The sequence below is a fragment of the Schistocerca serialis genome, chromosome 5, assembly GCF_023864345.2.
Source record: "Schistocerca serialis cubense isolate TAMUIC-IGC-003099 chromosome 5, iqSchSeri2.2, whole genome shotgun sequence".
Taxonomy (NCBI): domain Eukaryota; kingdom Metazoa; phylum Arthropoda; class Insecta; order Orthoptera; family Acrididae; genus Schistocerca; species Schistocerca serialis.
The window spans coordinates 507,764,880-507,787,585 of NC_064642.1; the positions used below are offsets into that span (position 1 = coordinate 507,764,880).

The 22,706-nt window shown below is 38.8% G+C and overlaps 1 protein-coding gene across 1 annotated transcript in view; it reads right to left on the reverse strand.

Annotated features, from left to right (window-relative positions):
- Positions 1-22,706, reverse strand: part of LOC126481466 (gamma-tubulin complex component 4) — a 178,004-nt gene that overhangs the window by 27,152 nt on the left and 128,146 nt on the right. Inside the window, exons 9-10 of the mRNA XM_050105242.1 lie at positions 22,322-22,435; positions 11,280-11,454 (exon numbers count right to left, since the gene is read on the reverse strand). Coding sequence (XP_049961199.1) covers positions 11,280-11,454; positions 22,322-22,435 — 289 coding nt within the window. The remainder of the gene's footprint in view (positions 1-11,279; positions 11,455-22,321; positions 22,436-22,706) is intronic.

Genomic DNA, 22,706 nt, shown 5'->3' on the forward strand with positions numbered 1-22,706 from the left:
ATTCTGTCTGATTAAAATGTCAGTTCTTGTTGAATTGTGGGTTAGAAACTGTAAAAACTGAGTCTTACTGTGATTTAGCATCAAATTATTTTCCACAAGCCACGAACTTATATCATGGACTACATTATTTGATAATGTTTCAATATTACACACAAGATCCTTCACTACCAAGGTGGTGTCATCAGCAAACAGAAATATTTTTGAATCACCTGTAATACTAGAAGGCATATCATTTACATAAACAAGAAACAGCAGTGGCCCCAGCACCGACCCTTGGGGAACGCCCCATTTAACAGTGCCCCATTGGGACTGAACATCATTACCACTCTCAATATTGCGGAGGAATACCTTCTGCTTTCTGTTCTTAAAGTAGGAGGCGAACCAATTGTAAGCTACCCCCCTTACTCCATAATGTTCCAACTTCTGCAGTAATATTTTGTGGTCAACACAGTCAAAAGCCTTCGTTAAATCAAAGAAAACACCTAACGTTCGCAACCTTTTATTTAATCCGTCCAAAACCTCACAGAGAAAAGAGACTATAGCATTTTCAGTTGTTAAGCCATTTCTAAAACCAAACTGTACATTTGACAGCAAATTATGTGAATTTAAATGCTGCAGTAACCTTGTATATACAACCCTCTCGATAACTTTAGCAAACACCGATGGCATAGAAATAGGTCTATAATTGTCAACATTATCCCTGTCTCCCTTTTTATAAAGTGGCTTCACTACCGAGTACTTTAATCGGTCAGGAAACCGACCACTCCTAAAGGAAAAGTTACAGATATGGCTAAGTACTGAGCTAACATACGTGGAACAATACTTCAGTATTCTGCTAGATACCCCGTCATATCCATGAGAGTTCTTGGTCTTTAGTGATTTAATTATTAACTCAATCTCCCTCTTGTCAGTATCATGGAGAAGCATTTCAGTTAACAGTCTCGGAACACTTTTTTCTAAGAGCGCTATATGATTCCCTGTTGGGACTAGGTTTCTATTTAGTTCACCTGCTATATTCAGAAAGTGATTATTAAGTACTGTGCATATTTGCGACTTATCAGTAACACGGACATCCCCACTACGCACTGATTCTATATTCTCGACCTGTCTCTCCAGACCAGCCACTTCCTTTACGACTGACCATATGGTTTTAATTTTATCCTGAGACTTAGCTATTCTATCTGCATACCACATACTTTTTGCCTTCCTAATAACTTTTTTAAGCACCTTACAATACAGTTTGTAATGGGCTGCTGCATTTAGATTTTGACTGTTTCTAACGTTTTGATATAATTGCCACTTTGTTCTACAAGATATTCTTATCCCTTTAGTCAGCCACCCAGGCTGCCTGTTTGTGCTAGTACCCTCTTTTGAACGTTCTAACGGAAAGCAACTTTCAAAGAGCACGAGAAAAGTCTTCAGGAAAGCGTTATATTTATCGTCTACTGTATCAGCACTATAAACATCTTGCCACTCTTGTTCCTTGATGAGGTTTACAAAAGTCTGTACAGCAACTGGATCAGCTTTCCTAAAAAGTTGGTAACTATATTTAACATGTGTTGCAGCACAAAAATCTTTTAGACTTAAAATTTGTGCATCATGATCTGAAAGGCCATTCACCTTTTTGCTAACAGAATGCCCTTCTAATAATGACGAATGAACAAAAATATTGTCTATGGTTGTTCTACTGTTCCCTTGCACTCTAGTTGGAAAGAATACGGTTTGCATAAGATTATATGAATTAAGGAGGTCTACCAGCATCCTTTTCCTTGCACAGTCACTTATACAATTAATATTGAAGTCACCACATATCACTAACTTTTTGTATTTTCTATAAAGTGAACCAAGAACCTCCTCTAGCTTTAGCAAAAATGTTGTGAAATCGGAGTCTGGGGATCTATAAATAACAACAGTAAGAAGTTTAGCTCCACTAAATTTAACCACACCTGCACAACATTCAAACACCTTTTCAGTGCAGTACTTTGAAACATCAATTGACTCAAATGGGATACCGTTTTTCACATACATGGCTACTCCCCCACACCGCAAAGAGCTCCTAGAAAAGCTGCCAGCCAACCTGTATCCTGGTAAAGGAAGCCTCTGAATTATCTCCTTATTTAAGAAGTGTTCAGATATACCAATAATTTCAGAGTCAACATCTATAAGCAGTTCACTAACTTTATCTCTAATACCTTGTATATTTTGATGAAATATACTAATTCCCTCATTAATCGGATACCCAAGCTTTGTAGAAAGTGGTTTCTTTGTTAGAGAGACTTCCCTTAAGCAGGAATACCTATCAGCTGACTTCAATCTAAAAAAGGTACAGCTCTAACACCCACAACTACCGGAATTTTCCCATGAGTGATCCCACCACCCCCACCTATGCTGTCACCTATAAGTTTCGCCAACCTCCCCTTCCCATACCTGTTGAGGTGCAGGCCATGTCTAGTGAATCCCGTCCTACTGATAGACTCCACCGACACCACTGAAATGTGACTCATGCCTTCTGTCATCAGCGCACCCCCAAGTCTCATGTTATTACGCCTGACGGCTGTATTAAGATGAGGCCGATCGTGACGCTGAAACAGTTCCACGAAATGCACATTCGTGTTGCCAGTCTGAGTGGCTATCTTTTCCAGGTCACCATCTATGTCATACTCCCCATCCCTATCAATACTATTACCAGCCCCACCCACAATCACTACCTGATCCTCTTTAGTAAAATCCCTACATAACCCCCCTATGTAAAAAGTCACCTGAGCCAATCCTGCATTAGGCTTCACAATGCTGGTGACCTGGTACTCACTCCCCAAAACTTCCTGCAACTGCTGGCCTACACCTCTACCATGAGAACTACCTAACAGCAGAACCTTCTTCTTTCTCTTAGACTTTGCAACTGTCCTAGCCACCGTAACTGCTGAGGTCTGCTGCATACTTCCTACATCTACAGCTACTAGAGATTCCTCTCCACTAGACTCTGACAGTTGGTCATATCTATTACAAACACCAATAGTAAAACTATCTGAAAATCTCCTTCTCCTAGCAGATCTCTTGCCAACAGCCAGCTCCCATTCCCCAACCCCCTTCTCCCTCCTCATCCTATTTAGCTCCTCCTGTGCGTTTTTCAACTGCACCTGAAGGGCACAGATCTTACGCTCCTGCTCCTCTATCAACTTACTCTTGCTACATAACCTGCAGTTCCAGGAGAGGATCTCACCAGAATGCCCACTGGCTTCCCCACTGCATTCCCCCCAGTGAAAATACTTCGAACAAGTCTCACACCGCAATCCACTACTCACGAACCTACGGCAAAGCCCACACTTCTCACTCATGGTAAAATTTTACAATTATTGAAACAAGAAAACAACTTTATCTAAGTTCCGCTACTACAATAAGAAGATGTTAAAAACTGACTACAATTATCACAAACTTGCTCTACAAGGGAAGTAACTACTATTACTGACAGTATTAATCAACAACAAATGAGAATATAACAAAATACTAACACAGAAAGAAAATCAAACGTCTAATGACAGTAACGAACTGAAAGCAGTTCGCAAAAATTTCTTCTGAAGTTATTTCACCAGAAAACACCAAGAACACCGGTTGAAGACTACTAAAGTTCCTAAATAAACTACTATACACAAACAATTAATTAGTACTTAGCTTTCGATGCGCCGCTACAGCTGCAAGCACGACATACGCTTTCTCGGCTCCTGTCGGCATTTTGTCTCACTGCGCTCTCGAGCGCTCTGGCTGCAGAAACCTGAAGTGCGGCTTCAACCGAACAAAACTTTATGAGTTTTTCTACATATCTGTAGTGTATCGTGACCATATGTCAATGAATGGAGCTACAGTGAATTTATGAAATCGCTTCAATCATTTGTAATAGCCCTGTATATTGTGAAAAGCAATGGTCCCATAACACTCCCCTGTGGCATGCCACAGGTTGCCTTAACATCTGTAGATGTCTCTCCATTGAGAACAACATGCTGTGTTCTGTTTGCTAAAAACTCTTCAATCCAGCCACACAGCTGTTCTGATATTCCATAGGCTCTTACCTTGTTTATCAGGCGACAGTGTGGAATTGTATCGAACGCCTTCCGAAAGTCAAGGAAAATAGCATCTACCTGGGAGCCTGTATCTAATATTTTCTGGGTCTCATGAACAAATAAGGCGAGTTCGGTCTCACACGATCGCTGTTTCCGGAATCCATGTTGATTCCTACAGAGTAGATTCTGGGTTTCCAGAAACGGCACGATACGCGAGCAAAAAACATGTTCTAAAATTCTACAACAGATCGACGTCAGAGATATAGGTCTACAGTTTCGCGCTTCTGCTCGACGACCCTTCTTGAAGACTGGGACTACCTGTGCTCTTTTCCAATCATTTGGAACCTTCCGTTCCTCTAGATACTTGCAGTACACGGCTGTTAGCATAGCATAGCCAACGCCGTACCCTTGCATTGCACTAAGCGAGCATGGTTTAATGCTGGCAGTACAAATTTAAAAACAATTTTTTGTACGTCCAATCAATCAAATGCTGAACACTGGAATGATGTCATACATCAGGCAAAGGACAACCACGAAGCCATAATACATCAGGAAGTTCACCTCACCCACATAGAGGATAACTTATTGGCAACCACCCGCTAAGAACACGAAACTGCTAGTTAGTTAGTCCACCAATATGAAAAAATGCGACATTCAATTCAGCATGATCTCACCTTTGTCCATCAGGAACTCAATAACGTAACTACCGTGCTCACGATGATGAAGACCTTGCAGGTACTTTTATATAATGCACAGGCCACCCAAGTACATGTTACCTCTCTAGATGACGTCATTCAGAGCGGTTTAGGACATCAACTAAGTCCCCATCTACAACCACCTGAACTTTTTCTACAGATCTTAACCAATATTTCATCCCATCTAACAGCTCCTCTACAGATCATATATCCCATACAAGAGGCAACTCTCGCATTGTACTACAGTTCAGCTCGTGTCCAGATGGCTCAAGACCACGATTATTTGGATACTAAGATTCACCTACCAGTCACTTGTGCTAACTGTGAATTTGAAAGCTACCGCTTCCACATTTTTCCAGTATAGTATACTGGACTGCCGTACAAGTTTATGTTATGTGGAAAACTCACGAAATCCTTGTTTTCAGTAAGAACTGCCGAACTCATTCTGTCCTATCCGAGCGTGCCTTGCAAAGCTGCCAACATGGGAAGTACTACATGTGTTCAACACTTACCCTTCACACCCATAAAAACGCGTACAAAGTCACGTTGTTTCTCACTGAGCAAGCGACCCAGCCACTATCATGTGTTACAAGTACCTTGAAGCATCACAGCCCTACAATGTTCTACTCAACAGTAGTGGTTCACTATTTAATAGCTCTCACTGCGATATCACTACCCCCACCAAGGAAGTGGTTGCACACTTATCTTACGCCCATAATGTGCAACTCCCCCCTTTCATGTGTGATGGTACTACTATCGCCTGACAATTGGCCATCCCTCCCCAATCACTCACAATCCCAGCTGATCCAATCTTTAACCGATGTGGTAAACAAAGAATCAGAGCAGACCGCACTAGACCATGCCACCACGCATATCACGGATTGGCACAATCGCCAGTATCTCAGTTCTGCATGTACACCTGTAATAACTATCTTTATTGGTTTATTGCTATTGGTAGCTTTTGGAAATGAACTTTTTACGCGACTTTGGTCGCCTCTCTCTGCTGTCCCTGAGCAGCAGCCTCTTGGGGAATATCACGCCTATGTTTCTCTTTGCCCCATACTGTAGTAGTCCAGTAGAAAATTGCCATGGTCTGAGTACCATGCGAGTAGAAAAGGGATAATAAATAAATAAACTACCTCCAAAAAGAAAAGGCTTGGCTCTCCTTTAGGTATAAGCAACAAAGTGTATCACCGCATGCACATGAAGTAATGCAACAATGTTAATCCCCTTCCCCCTTGTCATCTGTGCTTCGCCCCTTCCAGAACTCCCAACTTACACGGTCCAGCAGAAGTTGCAGTGCGCCACAGCCCACCGCGGCCATCGAGCTCCTCTGCTACCACCGCTAACAGCTGATCGCCGCACCTTGCTCTGCCACTCGCAGTGCCTTGCAACACCACCCACACCATCTGCCGTCGTCCAAATTTTGTCACGCAAGATATTAATACAAAAAATATTGCCATTCTTTCAATTCTTTTCCTAAGAAAAAAGGCAGATTTAAAAAAATAACATCAAAAATTTATTGTCAAAAATTATGTAAGGCTATCCTTCACAGGAGCTCCATAGTAACTGTCAATTTGCGTCCCCTTGCTTCACTCCTGCGGAGGGGAGAAGGGCGTACAGTGGGGGCTGTTACTGAACGGATGTAATATTATAAAAATTTAATTTTTTATATTTCAATTGAGGTTTGCCAGTGCCTTCTGCCTGGCAGCTAGTTTCAGCTTGTAAGTCACGTTGTATTATACCGGACAGAACCACTTTGAAACTCACATGTTGCTGACGAGATAACACTACCGAACCACGTGTCTACAATTTGGCTGTCCAATAAGGAGGTTTGGGGGTGGTTACATGGGGGTGGAGCCACGGCTAGCCGCCGGTAGTGGACACACCGTTTGGTCTCTTCCGCTGGCAGCTTCTGACCCGGTTAGATACTCTCCTCTCCTGCTTTCTTGGGCAGGAGTTTTGGCGGCTTCTCTAGGCCTGCCTTCAATCACTTTTTACTGAAATAACTCATCATGCCTATCATAAAATATTTAAATTCATCACCTCAACGGGTGCGAACTGCTTTCCCTTCCTTGCCAATCCTGACACGTTAACAGTACTGAATTTACAGTGTTACAATGCACCCTCATATGTTTGCACTACTTTGCATAAACATCATGAGAGAGTATCTGGTACTTCAATACAGTTTGAATTGCAGTTTTCGTTAAGAGAGACCCATTCCACTACTTTACAAAGACTGGCACACATTTTCATCAGTATCAGAATCCAGATACCATTTAATTCCACACCCTCCTTCTTCCAGTTACAATTACTGTGGCGTTTCCTAATCTTTATAGCCACTCTGTATAGCCTTTCATAATCTCTGCTTGTGGCTATCAGTACCTGAGTCTTACCAACAACAGTTGATCTGTCAGTTTTTCCACTCCAATAGTTGCCATTGTGTTTATATAGTCTGATTAAAATTATGTGATAGTTGACACTTCACACATTGTAGCTGGCTTCCTCCAATCAGAAGGATCAGTATTACGCCCAAACTGTTCGCCATTGCCCAGCTGCCACAACAATTAGTTCACTTCCAATTCTTAGTCTGGCTTTCTTTCTTTTTGTGTTTGAGTGCAAAATCCTGTGCCTGACCCTTTTATATTTCATCTCATTTCTATACCATTAAGATGTCAAAGGGTACTTATGGACAGCATGAACCACTACTATTGATCATTACTGCCCATACCATCAGCTTGACATCTTGGCCTTATATTATCTTGTGAACAAATGTAGCATTGTTTCATTTAGCATGCTCTCTCTACATGAAACACCTCAATTATCAGGCTCATCGTTAAAGTGTCACTAAGTGTAAGAAAAATAAAAGTTGATCCATTCATTATGCCCCTATCCACACTGTTTCTCCATGACACACTGCGGGCCTCTGTGTAAAGGGCCAATGCCAACTGCAGACAGTTTTGGTCGATTTCTGTATAACATTGCCATTTGCATGGTTCATGGCAGGTCAACTGCATTCTGACAACTATTATGATGAACTGTGGCTCAGATGTAGTGAATCTTTCATTGTGTATTTTCAGGAAACAAGGAGTCCAAAGTCATGAAATCACACTTTGAAACACTATAATGGTATTTACTACCCCATATTGTTAATGGCCAGCTTCTGTCTTCTCAAAGTCTCAGGGTGCCATAGATTCCTCTAGATCACACTGTTTGTACATTGCACCATCTGCAATTGTATCAGAGTAAACATAAGCTTGGAACACTGACAAGACTTTGAATTTCAACAATTGAGAATTGTCTGAAACATACATCATGTGACTAGTGAAGGGAAGCATCCTTTTACTTCTTTCTGTAGTAATACTAACAATTATAATCCACAATTTTTAAACACAGTATATTCTCTAAAACTGAGGCAATTGTCGCATTCTTTTCCATTCAATTAAACTAAACCCCAAGTACCATCAATAAAAAAACTGCTCTATCACTAACCTGATAGCGGTCTTAGAAGTACACACATAGTGCACACAGCTAATGGTCGAGCAGCTTTTTCAGAGCTACCAATTTAATCTGGACGGAGTGTCCACAATTAAAGTTCTAGTTTCAAAATGCTGTAGAAAGAGAACCATTGTTCAGAATATCATTAGATTTGAACAGCACAGTATTGGCACAGGTGGAAACACTATGGAATAAAAAAACTTTAACGAAAATTTGACCAACAGATGGCACTGTAAGCATCAGAATGTGCGCACCAACAGACACGCAGTACACAGGTGTTCCTCAGTTTGTGTCCGAGCCAGAAATCATGACTGTCCCCATGAAGGATTGGGCTCTGCTGGTAAAGTTCTTTTACAAGGATGGTGAATGTGCAACTGCAGCCCTGTCAAAGTTCTGGACACCCAAGGGTATGAAAAAAGGCATTAGTCCAATGTCTGCTATGGGTCTGGAGAAAATGATTACAAGATTTGAAAAAGACAGGATTTTTTGTAGTGCAGTGTGACAGTTAGTTATATGTTTCACACATCATTTGAATGATTCTTTTATTGAAATGATGTGGAACCAGTCTATAGACACACACACACACACACACACACACACACACACACACACACACACACACGATTAGTTGTAACACTAATGAACACATTATTATTTTTATTCCTATTTATGCAACTAAATTTATATAATTTTTTAACTGGCTGCCAGTTTGTAAGAAAAAATTCATCAATAGAATAGAAGGATTGCCCAGAAGAAATGATTTAAAATAGATTAAAACTTGATATTATATTGTTTTGTGAGCAAAGGTAGGATTGTTTCATTTTCTATACTCTCCCCAGATGAAAACACCTTAGTTGTCATGTTCATCATTAAAGAGTCACTAACAGTAAGAAAAACAAAAGGTGCTCCATTCATCATGGCCCCCATTCCCAATGTTTCTCCATGAAACACCACAGGCCTCTGTGTAAAGAGGTCAGCTTCAAAATGCCAACTGCAGTTTTGGCTGATTTCTGCATGACCGCCATTTGCATGGTTCACAGCGGATCTGTTGCATTCTGAAGAGTATTATGATGGACTGTGGCTCAGATGTAGTGAATCTCCCATTCTGCCTGTTCAGAAAATAAATTGTCCTGAACTTCCTAGAGCACATGCTATTGTTTGCATGTGAGTACAGAGTCATGAAATCCTTAATTTGAATCACTGCAATGTTATTTACTACCTCATGTTGTTACTGGCTACCTTCTGTCTTCTTAAAGTCTCAGGATGCCCCAATCCTGGCAGAAAGCACTTGATGCGACATCTGTTGAATATGTGGCCACAGCACTGTAGGAGGGGTCACACGGGGGTGTGCGAACACGGACTGCACAGAGAATTGCTTGAACATTGGACATGCCTGTGAACATGGTGTATGAAATCCTGTGAAACATCCTGCATCGTTATCCATACAAAATCATCCATGTTTAGGAGTTGCTTCCTGCTGACCTGCCAGCAAGACAAATATTCTCTCTCGACTTTCTTGCTCACGTGGAAGCAGATAATGAATGCCCATGGAACATTTCAATCTCCAAGGACATGTCAATATGCAGAACTGCAGGATGTGGACAACAGAAAATCTGCATGCACATCCACCAGTACCACTCCTTTTTGCAAAGGTGATTATGTGGTGTGGGTTGCGCCAATGTTTATCACAGACCTGTCAATTTGCATTTTGTTACGTGTACCATCACTGGTAAACACTATGAGAGTCATTAGATCACCAACACCATTCCAATCCTTCAACATGTGGATAGATGGTACTCCTCCATACAATGATCAGCCAGTGAAGTGGCTGCTGCAGAGGCATTTTGGAAATGCTAGAATTATCAGCCATCATTTCCCTACAGCCTGGCTGCCCACATCACCTGATCTTAATCTGTGTGACTTGCAGCTGTGGGAAATTCTGAAAAAAGTTGTGCTCAGTGCCCCAATAACAAACTTAGCTGAACTGAAGGCATGCACTGTGCAACACATTCTGAATGTGACCCCCGACACACTCCGATCTGTTGTGTAACATGCTGTTTCTCAATTTCAGATTGTGGCAGAAGACAGTGCACAGCATGCTGAACATGTTTTGTGTAAGTCTCATGGTAATAAGAAGCATACATCATTTTAATTTTTATGTTGTTTTTGGCGCCAGGAAAATTAAAAACTGTTTTCATTTTGCTCTTTATGCAATTTTCGGCCTCTGACAATTAAAAACCACTTTTTTCCATCTGATGTGGTACGATCTTACCGTAATGGATGGGGTTACCTAACTAACAGGGCCACAATGTCATATTGTGATTCATCTGCCATTTGTAGCCGACTACATTTACATTAAGACACTTATAGTGTCATTTATAATGGCATTTCCTGCTGTGTCAACAATTTACTGTTCACATCTGGCATCATTCGAAGCAGTGGTTCTCTTTCTACAGCATTTTGAAACTGAACTTTAATTATGGACATCCTGTATGTAAGATGGTAGTATTTTATTTTAAAAATCTTACACATTTGTATTATGTAGTGATGTAGACTGACTCACACTGTGATAACGGGAACAGTGACTACACCACAACGAAGCCACAGTGCGTGAGTATTACTCTCTATTTAAAAAAAGTACAGTGGAGCACAACAACTTAATATTCATTCAAAATAGTTCTGTCTGATTTTTTATATTACCCTGAATAAAGCAAATATTCAAAAGAAACATTCTTCAGGGAACGGAAGAGATAAACAGAAAACCAACAGATCCAATAAAAGGCATAAATTGCCAATACCTGAGAGATGCTTCAGAAAGAAAAACAAATATAAACTAATGTGTTGGATCAAATGAATGATTATCTTGAACAATAATCAATTTGTATTATCTAAAAATAAAGGAACGATTTATTATGAAATTACATTTTCTTCTGGGTTCCTACTCATAATAAAAATCAAAAAACTCAAGAGGTTAACCACATAATCTTCACGCCAGAAACAAAAAATAGCTATGAGTAGATCATGGACTTACATATTTTTTATGCTCATATGATCATTCCAGATGTGATGAAGGTCATATTGTGTTTTCTTAACATGCAGCAGAAAGCTAAAAAGGCGATCATAGTTCCTGAGTACTTCATCAGTAAACATTAAATGCAATGGCCAATCTACTTTATATTTCAAGCTTAATAATTCCCATCCATTTCCTGTAATAACAGAAAATGATCAAATCAGATGTGACTATTTATTTATCACAAATTCCTTAGCATGTCAGTGTGAACACAGCCTTATACAAAAACATCACATATGATAAATATACATAGGAAACACAGGGTGACACTAGAAAAGTTGTGTATCTAGCAATCAGTCTTCATACATATTGCAACCAATTACATGTTGTGTCACATGAGATTACATATTATAGCCCTAACTTTTGCTTGTATACTAACTTTTAAGCAAATGAATGATATTTCAATATCAGAAACATATATACTTAAATTGTAGATTTTTATTCCCTTGCATTGTTGTTGTGGTCTTCAGTCCAAAGATTGGTCTGATGTAGCTCTCCATACTACACTATCTGGTGCAAGCCTCTTTATCTTCAAGTAGCTACTGCAACCTACATCTATCTGAACCTCCTTACTGTATTCTTCTCTTTGTCTCCCTCTACAGTTTTACTCCCTCTCCCCCTTTCCCTACAATATTAAACTGATGATACATTGATGTCTCAGAATGTGTCCAACCAACTGATCACTTTTTTTTAGTCAGGCTGTGCCACAAATTTCTTTTTCTCTCCGATTATATTCAGCACTTCCTCATTAGTTACCCAATCTCTCTGTCTAACCTTCAGCATTCTACTGTAGCTTCATCGCATTTCAAAAGCTTCTATTCCTAGTCTCGTCTGAACCATTTATCATCCACATTTCCACTTCCATACAAGGCAACACTTCACAAAAATAACTTCTGAAAAGACTTCCTAATACTTAAGTCTATATTAAATGTTTACAAATTTCTCTTCTTCAGAAACACTTTTCTTCCCTTTGCCAGTCTACATTTTATATTCTCTCTACTTCGGCCATCATCACTTATTATACTGTCCAAACAGCAAAACTCATCTACTAATTTTTGTGTCTCATTTCCTAATCTAATTCCCTCCAAATCATCTCATATAATTCGACTACATTCCATTACCTTTATACAAATTTTGCTCTGGTTTCCCTTGCTGCCTGTTCAGTCCACAGATCGAATAATGTACGGGATATGCTACAATCCTGTCTCATTCCCTATTCAACCACTCATTCCTTTCAAGCCACTTGACTCTTACATTTGCTGTCTGCCGGTAAACTTGTAAATAATGTTTTGCTCCCTGTATTTTACCCTTGTTACCTTCAGTCAAAGAATGTATTCCGGTCCACGTTGTCAAAAGCTTTCTCTAAATCTACAAATGCTATAAACATAAGTTTGCCTTTCCTATCCTGTAAGAGAAGTTGTAGAATATGTATTGCTTTGTGTGTTCCTACATCTACCCAGAATCCAAACTGATACTTCCTGAGGTCAGCTTCTACCAGTTTTTTTATTCTTCTGAAAATAATTTGTGTCATTATTTTGTGACAATGATTTATTAAAACTGATAGTTCAGAAATATTCACAACTGACAGCACCTGCTTTCTTTAAAATTGGAATTATTATATTCTTCTTGAAGTCTGAGGATATTTTGACTGTCTCACACATCTTGCACACCACCTGGAATAGTTTTTTCGTGGCTGGCTCTCCAAAAGGTTCGGAAAAAGCTGACTGCAGACCAATTCTACTGTCCCCAACATGCATTTAGTGTAAAGAAATTAGGGTCTATAGGGAGGCATACAGGCAGTTGTTTTTCTCTTGCTCTGTTTGCAAAGGGAACAGGATAGGAAGTGTCTAGCAGTGCTACACTGCACTACACATCATAAGATGGCTTAAGGAAAATATATGTAGAAGGTATCAGTAGTTTTTAATCATCATCATCATCATCATCATCATCATCATCATCATCATCATCATCTACTCCAAGCGCCTTGTTTAAACTTACACCTTCCAGTGCTCTGTCAAATTCCCCTTGCAGTATCATATGTCCCATCTCATCTTCATCCATGTCCTCTTCATTTTCTATAGTATTACCTTCAACTTATTTCCTTTGCACAGTCCCTCATATATAATCCTTCCACCTATGTGTTTTCCCTTCTTTGCTTAGTACTGGTTTTCCATCAAAACTTGATATTCATATAGCTGCTTCTCTTTTCTCCACAGGTCTCTTTTACCTTCCTGAAGATGGTATCCATTTTTCCTCTAGTTATATACGCTTTCATAGACTTACATCTGTCTTGCACTTAACCATTTTGCACTTTCCATCAATCTCAATTTTTAGACGTTTATGTTCCCCTTTGCCTGCTTCATTGGCTACAGTTTTAGATTTTCTCCTTTCATCAGTTAAATTCCTTTGATATCCAAGGACATCTACGAAGCCTTATCTTTTTACATTTTTCAGCCTTAAATCTTTTGCTGTTTTCAATATTTCGTCTCTCAAAACTACCCATTTGTCTCCTTCTGTATTCCTTTCCCTGTTTCAGTCAGTCATTGCCTAATGCATTCTCTGAAGCTCTCAACAATCTCTGGTTATTTCAACTTATCCAGGTGACAAATACTTAATTTAATACCTTGTTCCAGTTTCTTCTGATTTAATCTACAGTTCATAAGCACAAACTGTGGTCAGAGTCCACATCTGCCCCTCAAATGGTCTTAAAGTTTAAAATCTGTATCCAAAATCTGTGTCTTCCTATTATATAATCGGTCTGAAACCTCACAGTGTCTCCAGGCCTTTTATGCGCACACAATCTTCTTTCATGACTCTTAAATCAAATGTTATGGATGATTAAGTTATGCTCTGTGCAAAATTCTACCAGGTGGCTTGCTTTTTCATCCCTTTCTCCAAGTACACATCCTCAATTATTTTTCCTTCTCTTCCTTTTCTACTATCACTTTCCTACTAACAAATTACCGTCCCCCATCACTATTAAATTTTGGTACCCCTTAACTAGCTGAATAATTTTGTTTACATCATCACAGATTTCTTCAGTCCCTTCATCATGTTGCATTACTGTGGTGGGTGTTGGTGTCTACCTCTATATCTATATCTATACTCTGCATGGCAGAGAGTACTAGAGTTGGCAACTCATTTGAAATCTGGCTTCGATGGAGAGGGATAGACCACCTGGAAGGTGTTCTATACACCATGGAAATAACTGTGAGATCGCGCACCATCTGTTGATAGTACTGTGTACTATTTCTTGTGCTCTCACTACTTTCAGCACAAACAATTAAATAAAGTTAATGTGAGCATGGTGGCTGATAGGAGTGACCACAAAGGTATTGCTATGTATGTTCATTCTGTTGAGTCACCTCTGTGTGTGTCAATGTAGTTTGGGCGGGTAGTACAAATAGTTACCATTAAGAATTCGTGTGACTATGGAAGTAACTGTCAGAGGTCGGTATTTTTCTCTGGCAGTTCTCAAACTCTCTGGCTGTTAACGGGCTACCGCTACAGGTAACCTGGAAGTTGGTAACTGTTCCTGACTCTGATTAAAGGTCATAGAACCTGGTGATATTTCCAGAGAGGATAGTTACAGGAGTGAACAAGACATTTTCATATTGCTATGGAAACAATTGCTGGCCATCGGGGGTTCCAGAGATTATACAACTAACAGGATTCTATTCTCTCCATTTCTTGTAGTTCTGGAACAGGTGTCACTCTCTTTCCAGCCTTTGACTGCATTGGAAGGTTCTTGCTTTTCTCTGTGTTGTTGCCACTAGGCTAGTAGTACTAGAAATAGTCTTATACATGGAAAGCTATGAAATATTGTAGAGTATGCCACATTTTAATATTTTTTAGGGGTTTTCTAGGTATCCACAATTTTCCCCAAGTGAAATTCCCCGATATTTCCCCGATTTCCAGACAAGTTTTAGCACTTTTCCATGACAAATTTAGACATCTCACGGGTAAGACATAAGTTTGCAAAACGTGTAAGGACTTCTGTATTTCTCCCACGTGTGAGCAAAAATCTTAATACTAACATCAACATCTTTTGTAATGAACTGTTTTTAGATGGAGAAAGCGAGGCAAATGGTATGTGTGTTTCATTAAGACCACTATTGCTATTTTATTTCAATAAAGCGAAACACATCTGGTGATAAAAACACACATTTCCTTGGAGTAATTACACAGATTTAAAATACCTTCACTGGTTTCAGAAATAAACTCACAAAAAAGTGGGCCTCTTGAAAGAAATGTACAAGGCAGGGACGAGTTATGTAAACTAAAACTATAGGTGACCACCAATAAAATGTTGGTTCTACTATGTTCAAATGGTTCAAATGGCTCTGAGCACTATGGGACTTAACTGCTGTGGTCATCAGTCCCCTAGAACTTAGAACTACTTAAACCTAACTAACCTAAGGACATCACACACATCCATGCCCGAGGCAGGATTCGAACCTGCAACCGTAGCGGTCACGCGGTTCCAGACTGTAGTGCCTAGAACCGCACGGACACTCCGGCCGGCACTACTATGTTTGTTATTGTCGGTTATTACCCACTGTGTTATATCTATTATTAATGGTAATGTGTAATTTTTCTTTCGAGAAATATACGAGTATATTGCGTACAAACCACCAGCGACTGGTACAATTTTTCTCTGCTTACCGTCCATACTTTCTAACATAGAAACTACTTTTGAAGTGCCAAAATGTGCTACAATAAATAAAATATCTATAAAATGCCACACTATACAATGTTGTCGTGGTGAGACAGTCACAATTCCTGAAATTCATCACCCATGGCCTCTGCCTGCTGAAGAGCACCCCGGTCCTGGGTCCATGGATAAACCACGAAAATCAGCCGCATTATGCTACAAAACAAAGAGACCCAGCCTGCTACTACACTAGCAGCAAGAAGTGGTGGCAGCACCAACTACAAACTATGGGGAGTGGTAGGAAAGGGCGAAGCAGTAAGGATGAGGGAGTAGGGAAGTTGCAAATGTTCTCAGCTGCACCCAACCAGAGATGATGCATGATCTCTCAGTAAACAAACCATTCCATCTACTGAGACAAAAAGTGAGATTTTTCCACTTTTTTTTTTTCAAATTCCCCTGATATTTCCCTGATTTACCTGACATGTTTGAAATTCCCTGATTTCCAGAACTTGTGGCAACCCTGTGTTTTACACTTACTGAAATATTTGCGTCTTGTAGGTGAACTAAAAATTGAAAATAGTTGAATATCTTCTCAACAGGTATGCTTACAACAATAATCATGTCAGATACTTAGTCAATGGTATTGAAATAAAAGTATAGATTTACTTATATTAGGGCTTACTAGTACTTGTGCATACTATGTGAATGTTTTTGAATAATATATGCTTTTTTGTTTCCAAACAGACTCAGGTCAGTTCATTTTCTATTATATTAAGCAACATTAAAAAATGTTTTGTCAAGTGCACTCACTGCTGTGTTGAGGTTCTGTTATGTGCAAAACTTAGCCCTTCATTTTAATTGCTCACATTCCACATCCATGAATTAGTCTGTTACATATTCTGACATTTAACTGTCATTATATTAAATTGTAAAAAGAAAAAAAAGTCAAAGCAGGCAGGTGGCACTGAGAGATGAAGTTTTTATTATTGCCTTATATTTGTGACAGAAGGGGAAAAAACATGGAGTTGACATGTAAAGTATTCCTCAGAAGAGGAACTATGTTACTGAGAAATTTCTAAAAACTTAATGCAGATTCATATTCCCAACATCAATACTATTAATTCATACTCTCACAATTTGAATACCCAGAGAAGAATTAGATTAACAGAGTAAAAAAGGTATAATAATGACTTCTGAATCGTTTAAATCTGTTACCTTTATGAGGTCAACACAACCAATCATCCGCTGGAATTCTGCATACAATAATCCTAAACTTCAGAGATACACAACAAATCGAATGCTTGGAGAAATGTAATTTAGTCGTACTACCACCAAAAAACTTTAAGACCCTCAAATTTCGCATTAAACTTAGATTAGTGTACTCACACTTTCTTTGAATAGACTATATCATACAAGAGTAAATGAATCTCTCATGTTATGTATATTTTTTGTTGTATTACAAGGCCATACACTTATTCTATTAAGCGAACAACACAAGAAATTAAGCTTCGAATTTTACCTACAGTATTCAGCTTATGTATTGGTTCATACTTAAAACAGCACTTAAACAGTGCTGTGGTGAAGGTCCGTGTACTTTCTGTTGCAGCTGCTAGGATAATATTTTTAATAGCGACCAATATCCTACATACGTACAATATGAAACACCAATAACTGTTCAAACATCAACTGAAATGTACAGGACAGTTAATTAGCTAAGATTATCACATGATTCACATGATATTCATGCCACTTTGCACTACTCGTAGTCATAATTATACTGATAACTAAACTGATGGATTCCACCTACTTCATTATTTTAGCTGTAGCCCTATCTGGAGTATTTGGTAGTGAAAAATAACTGAGAGTTATAAATAACTGTTAAGAATAATGGTCAAAAATAACTTTAACCATAATACTGGTTACTCCAAAATAACCGTTTGGCCCACCTCTAGAGAGTACGTCCCACTGAACCAGTTATTAGAGTTTTTTTTCTAGTTCCATTCACATGTGGAGCATGGGAAGAATATTTAAATACCTCTGTGCATGCTGTAATTAATCTAATCTTGTCCTCAGGATCCTAATGTGAGTGATAAATAAGGGGTTGTAGTATGTGTCTAGAGTCAACAATTACAGCTGGTTCATAAAACTTTGTATGTAGGCTTTCTTGGGACAGTTTACATCTATCTTCAAGAGACTGCCAGTACAGTTTCTTCAGCATCTCTGTGACACTCTCCCATGGGTCAAACAAATCTGTGACTGTTCATGCTGCCATCATCTGTATATGTTCAATATCCCCTGTTAGTCCTCTTATGTATGGGTCTCACACACCTGAACAGTATGATTTGTCACACAAATGATTTGCAAGCATCTCCTTTGTAGACTGATAGCATTACTCCAGTATTCTATTAATAAAGTGAAGTTTACCACCTGCTTTATCCGCGACTGAGCCTATGTGATTGTCGCATTTGATATCCCTACAAAGTGTTACACCAAGTTTGGTTGATTCAGCTGTGATACACTGATATTATAGTCATTTTTCCACTTTGTTAAGTGCACAAAATCATATTTCTTAATATTTAAAGCAAGTTGCCAATCTTTGCACCACTTTGAAATCATCCATTTATACAGCTTCTTTCAGATAATACTTTATTACAGATAACCTCATCTGCAAAAAGTCTGAGGATGCTACTAACATTGTCCACAAGGTTCTTAGTATATAATATGAACAGCAAGGCTCCAAACACACTTCCCTGGGGCACACCTGAAGTTAGTTCTATATCTGATGATGACTCTCCATCCATGACAACCTGCTGCATACTCTCTACCAAAAAAATCCTCAATCCAGACACAAATTTCACTTGATACAACACACGACCATAGTTTTGACAATAAGCATAGATGTGGTACTGAGTCAAATGCTTTCTGGGCATCAAGAAATACTGAATCTACCCAAATGCCTTGATCAAAAGCTTTCGGTATGGAACGTTAGAAAAGTATGAGTTGGGTTTCGCATAATCAACATTTTCGAATCCATACTGATTGGCATGGAGGAGGTCATTTTGCTTGAGATACCTCATTAAGTTTGACCTGAGAATATGTTCTAAGATTCTACAAGAAATCAATGTCAAGGATACCTGGCAATAGTTTTGTGGATCATTTCTACCTTCTTGTAAACAGGTGTGACCTGTGCTTTCTTCTGACAACTGAGCATGGTGTTTTGTTCAAGGAATCTATGATAGATTATAATCAAAAGACATGCTAACTCAGTTGCAAACCCAGCATATGATCTGATAGAGATTCCATTGTGACCTACAGCTTTCTTCAGTTTTAGTAATTTCAGCTGGTCTCAACACTACTGACACTCATTTCTATAATCTTCTCTCTGGTATGGGGATTAAATTGGGGCAGTTCTTGGTTTTACTGCACATCTATCTTGGCTATAATAATGTGTTCACTTTACTGTTCATAGTAGCTTACCCCTGTTCCTATTTTCTTATTCATTATTAGACCCACTATTCCATTACCTCTACTCAATTTTGTATTTACAACCCAGTATCCACCTGACCAGGAGTCCTGCTCCTACTGTCATGAAACTTCACTAACTCCCACTACATCCAACTTCAACCTATCCACTTCCTTTTTTAGTTTTCTAATTTACCTGCCCCAGTAAGGGAGTTAATGTTCCATTCTCAGCCAGGAGTACGTCAGTTTTAATTTTTCCTGATATGACATCCTCCTGAGTAGACTCTGCCCAAAGATTTGAATTTTACCTCCGGAATATTTTACTCAAGATGATGCATCAATATTTAACCATACAGTAGAGCTTTATGCCCTCTGGAAAATTAATAGCTGTACTTCCCCTTGCTTTCAGCCACTCACAATACCAGGACAGCAAGACCTTGCTGGTTGAAGTTAAAAGGCCAGATCAGTCAATCGTTCAGATGTTGTCCCTGCAACTACCGAAAAGGGTGCAACCCCTCTTGAGGAAGCATGTTTCCTGGCCTCTCAACAAATACAGTTCCATTGCGGTCTCATCTACAGAAGGGCTATCTCTATCATTGAGGCACACAAACCATCCCACCACGGCAACTTCCTTGGAGAAGGTTTCACTTACGAAATGATAATACCAATATCATTGATATTTTGATCATCTTTTAATTGTACATAACTGATCTCTTAAGAAGAAGCTTCAGAAACATTTTCAGAGAGAAACATAATATTTTACATGTTACATAATATAAAATATTCACTTTTCATTGTCATCTTAACAGGATGTTCAAATCACCTTGGTGTGGTTTTACATACACGTTTGGAACACGCCACACATACTCAGAAATGCTCTCCCTCATTTGTACTTGGATTTCTATGACGACACCACCTTCTTTTCTAGGCAGTTGTAGTGCCCCCCCCCCCCTTTTTTTTACGCACACTTGTGTACTGTCACCACTCTCCCTTCTAGATAAAGCTACATTTTCTTTTTCTTGTAGATCTTGATGTTTATAAGAACTATTCATCCTTCTGGACAACGCAGTCAATTAGCATGTCCGTAGCCACATTCTGCAGAAATTCACATCTTGTAACTTTATTAACAGAGCTCAATTTGTATAGGGCATATGAATTCAGAGCCGACACTTTACCAAGTGAAAAACAAATTGTAATGATGGTCTACTCCACCTTTTGTATGGTTGTAAAACTTTACAAGTTCCAGCCTTTTCTGAGAGGCTCTGTTTTCATTGATCTTTCGGTCATCATGCATTGTGGAGATTTGGCTGGAACATATGACAACAGTGTCACAATTCTTGTAGAACTGAATACACTTGAAGCTACAATTCTTTGTGTATTGTAAAAAAAATGGGGGGGGGGGGCATCTTGTTTGTTCGTACATGATATTCTGACTAACATCAACATTTTCTTCAATAGAATTCTTGCAAGAGGCACACTGGTATACCACTTCTCTGTCTGTACCTATTACAGAAATAACAAGACAAATTTAAAAATTCATTAGATGGAATGTTCTAGAGTCTGCCAAAGCAGAAACCTTTGTGGCATACTTCTTTGGCGTATTTGACACATATTGTCAGGAGGAACACTTTCCTCAAAACGGAATGGGTTGCTCATCAATTGTTGCATATTCATCAGGAGAATACAACTTCAATTACATATCTAGCAATGGTGTGATGACTTCATACAATGTAGCTAACTTATCAGTCTTTTCCCTCTCATGCCTAGAGGTCCAGAGTATTTTTTTCCACAAAAGCAAAGTAAAAACAGTAATCTTCTCTATAGCATAGTAACTGGAAATACAGGAGGTCCATCCATATCCCACACATTTGTTAAATTCACATGTAATGCTTTTCAAGTTCCTTCATATAGCAGGAGGCCCACACAGCCATTCATCTCCACACAGTTTTTATCTTGGACATCATGAGGTCCGTCATACCGTCAACAAAAGTTCGTCAAATGCATATAAATGTATCTATAAATTATAGAGCACAGCAATCAGTCTTTTTTCTTTTTTTGAGGTTTTATTACGCAAATCCAGATTTCAGTTAGTGCCTAGCCATTATCAAAGCACTATTTTTTAATCTCGATGCATGTTAGTTCCCTGTTGTTTGGGAATCAGTCGTAGTTCTTTCAAAGTATTCAAAGAACTGTGACTGATGCCCGAACAACAGGGAACTATCATGCATTGAGATTAAAAAATAGTGCATTGATAATGGCTAGGCACTAGCCAAAATCTGGATTTGCGTAATAAAACCTAAAAATAGACAACTGATTGCTGTGCTCTATAATTTATAAATCACGTAACAGTCGCTGAGTGCATCCACTTCCCTAATGGAAGGTAACCTGATGCACATAAATCTACATAACAATGGTACCTTTTAATTTATCATCAAACCTAAAGAGAAAAGATGGCTATGGGAGTCTTTGCTGCTGGGGCCAGCACTAAAGAACCTGATTTATGGGAAACAACGTAATGGCTTTTGGGTCTTCCCTTATAACTAACTGGTTTTATCTGCCATTTAGTCTGCTCATCTTTACTCATACAGTTATCTTACGTAGGAAATTAATTTCAAGATTTGTCCCTTAAAGAGGTGACCACACATGACTATCGTGCTCACTTACTTCAACATTGTCCCCTTCATCTTATGAACTTTCCCTTGTAAAAGCAATGTGATCTTAAAACCAATATTTGTTGTAAGGATAAGTTTTGGTTATAAAATAAACACCCTGAAGTATATTATATTGTTTTTAATAAGAAAACTGTCAATGTCAAGTAATGTGCTACTTTACAAAAACTATGCTGTTTTCGTGTATTTGGACTCATAAAATTAACTGCATCTTATACCTTTTATTTCAACTCCTTCAGCTCTTCCCGGAAGGAAAAAACAAAATTTGTCAAGAGCTGCCTCATCGGTCATTAGAACTTTCTGTGCAGCAACTTGGAATGCTCGGTTTACATCTGAAATTAAATGCCACAGTAAAAATTCTTGAAAAATACCATTTCCACCTGTCTAAATATTATGTTAAATGTTGTCGCTGTGACACAATGAATTTGTACACATGTGTGATGCAATAAATAAGAACATAAGCTGTAATGAATTTGACTGTGAAACATTATTATAAACATACTCCCAAACAAACCAGTAAATGTAAGAGAGATATTTGAAAAGTAACCTCCATTTGGCTGTAAGTAAAAACTTGCAGGGAAAAAAGTTATTACATACATCTTA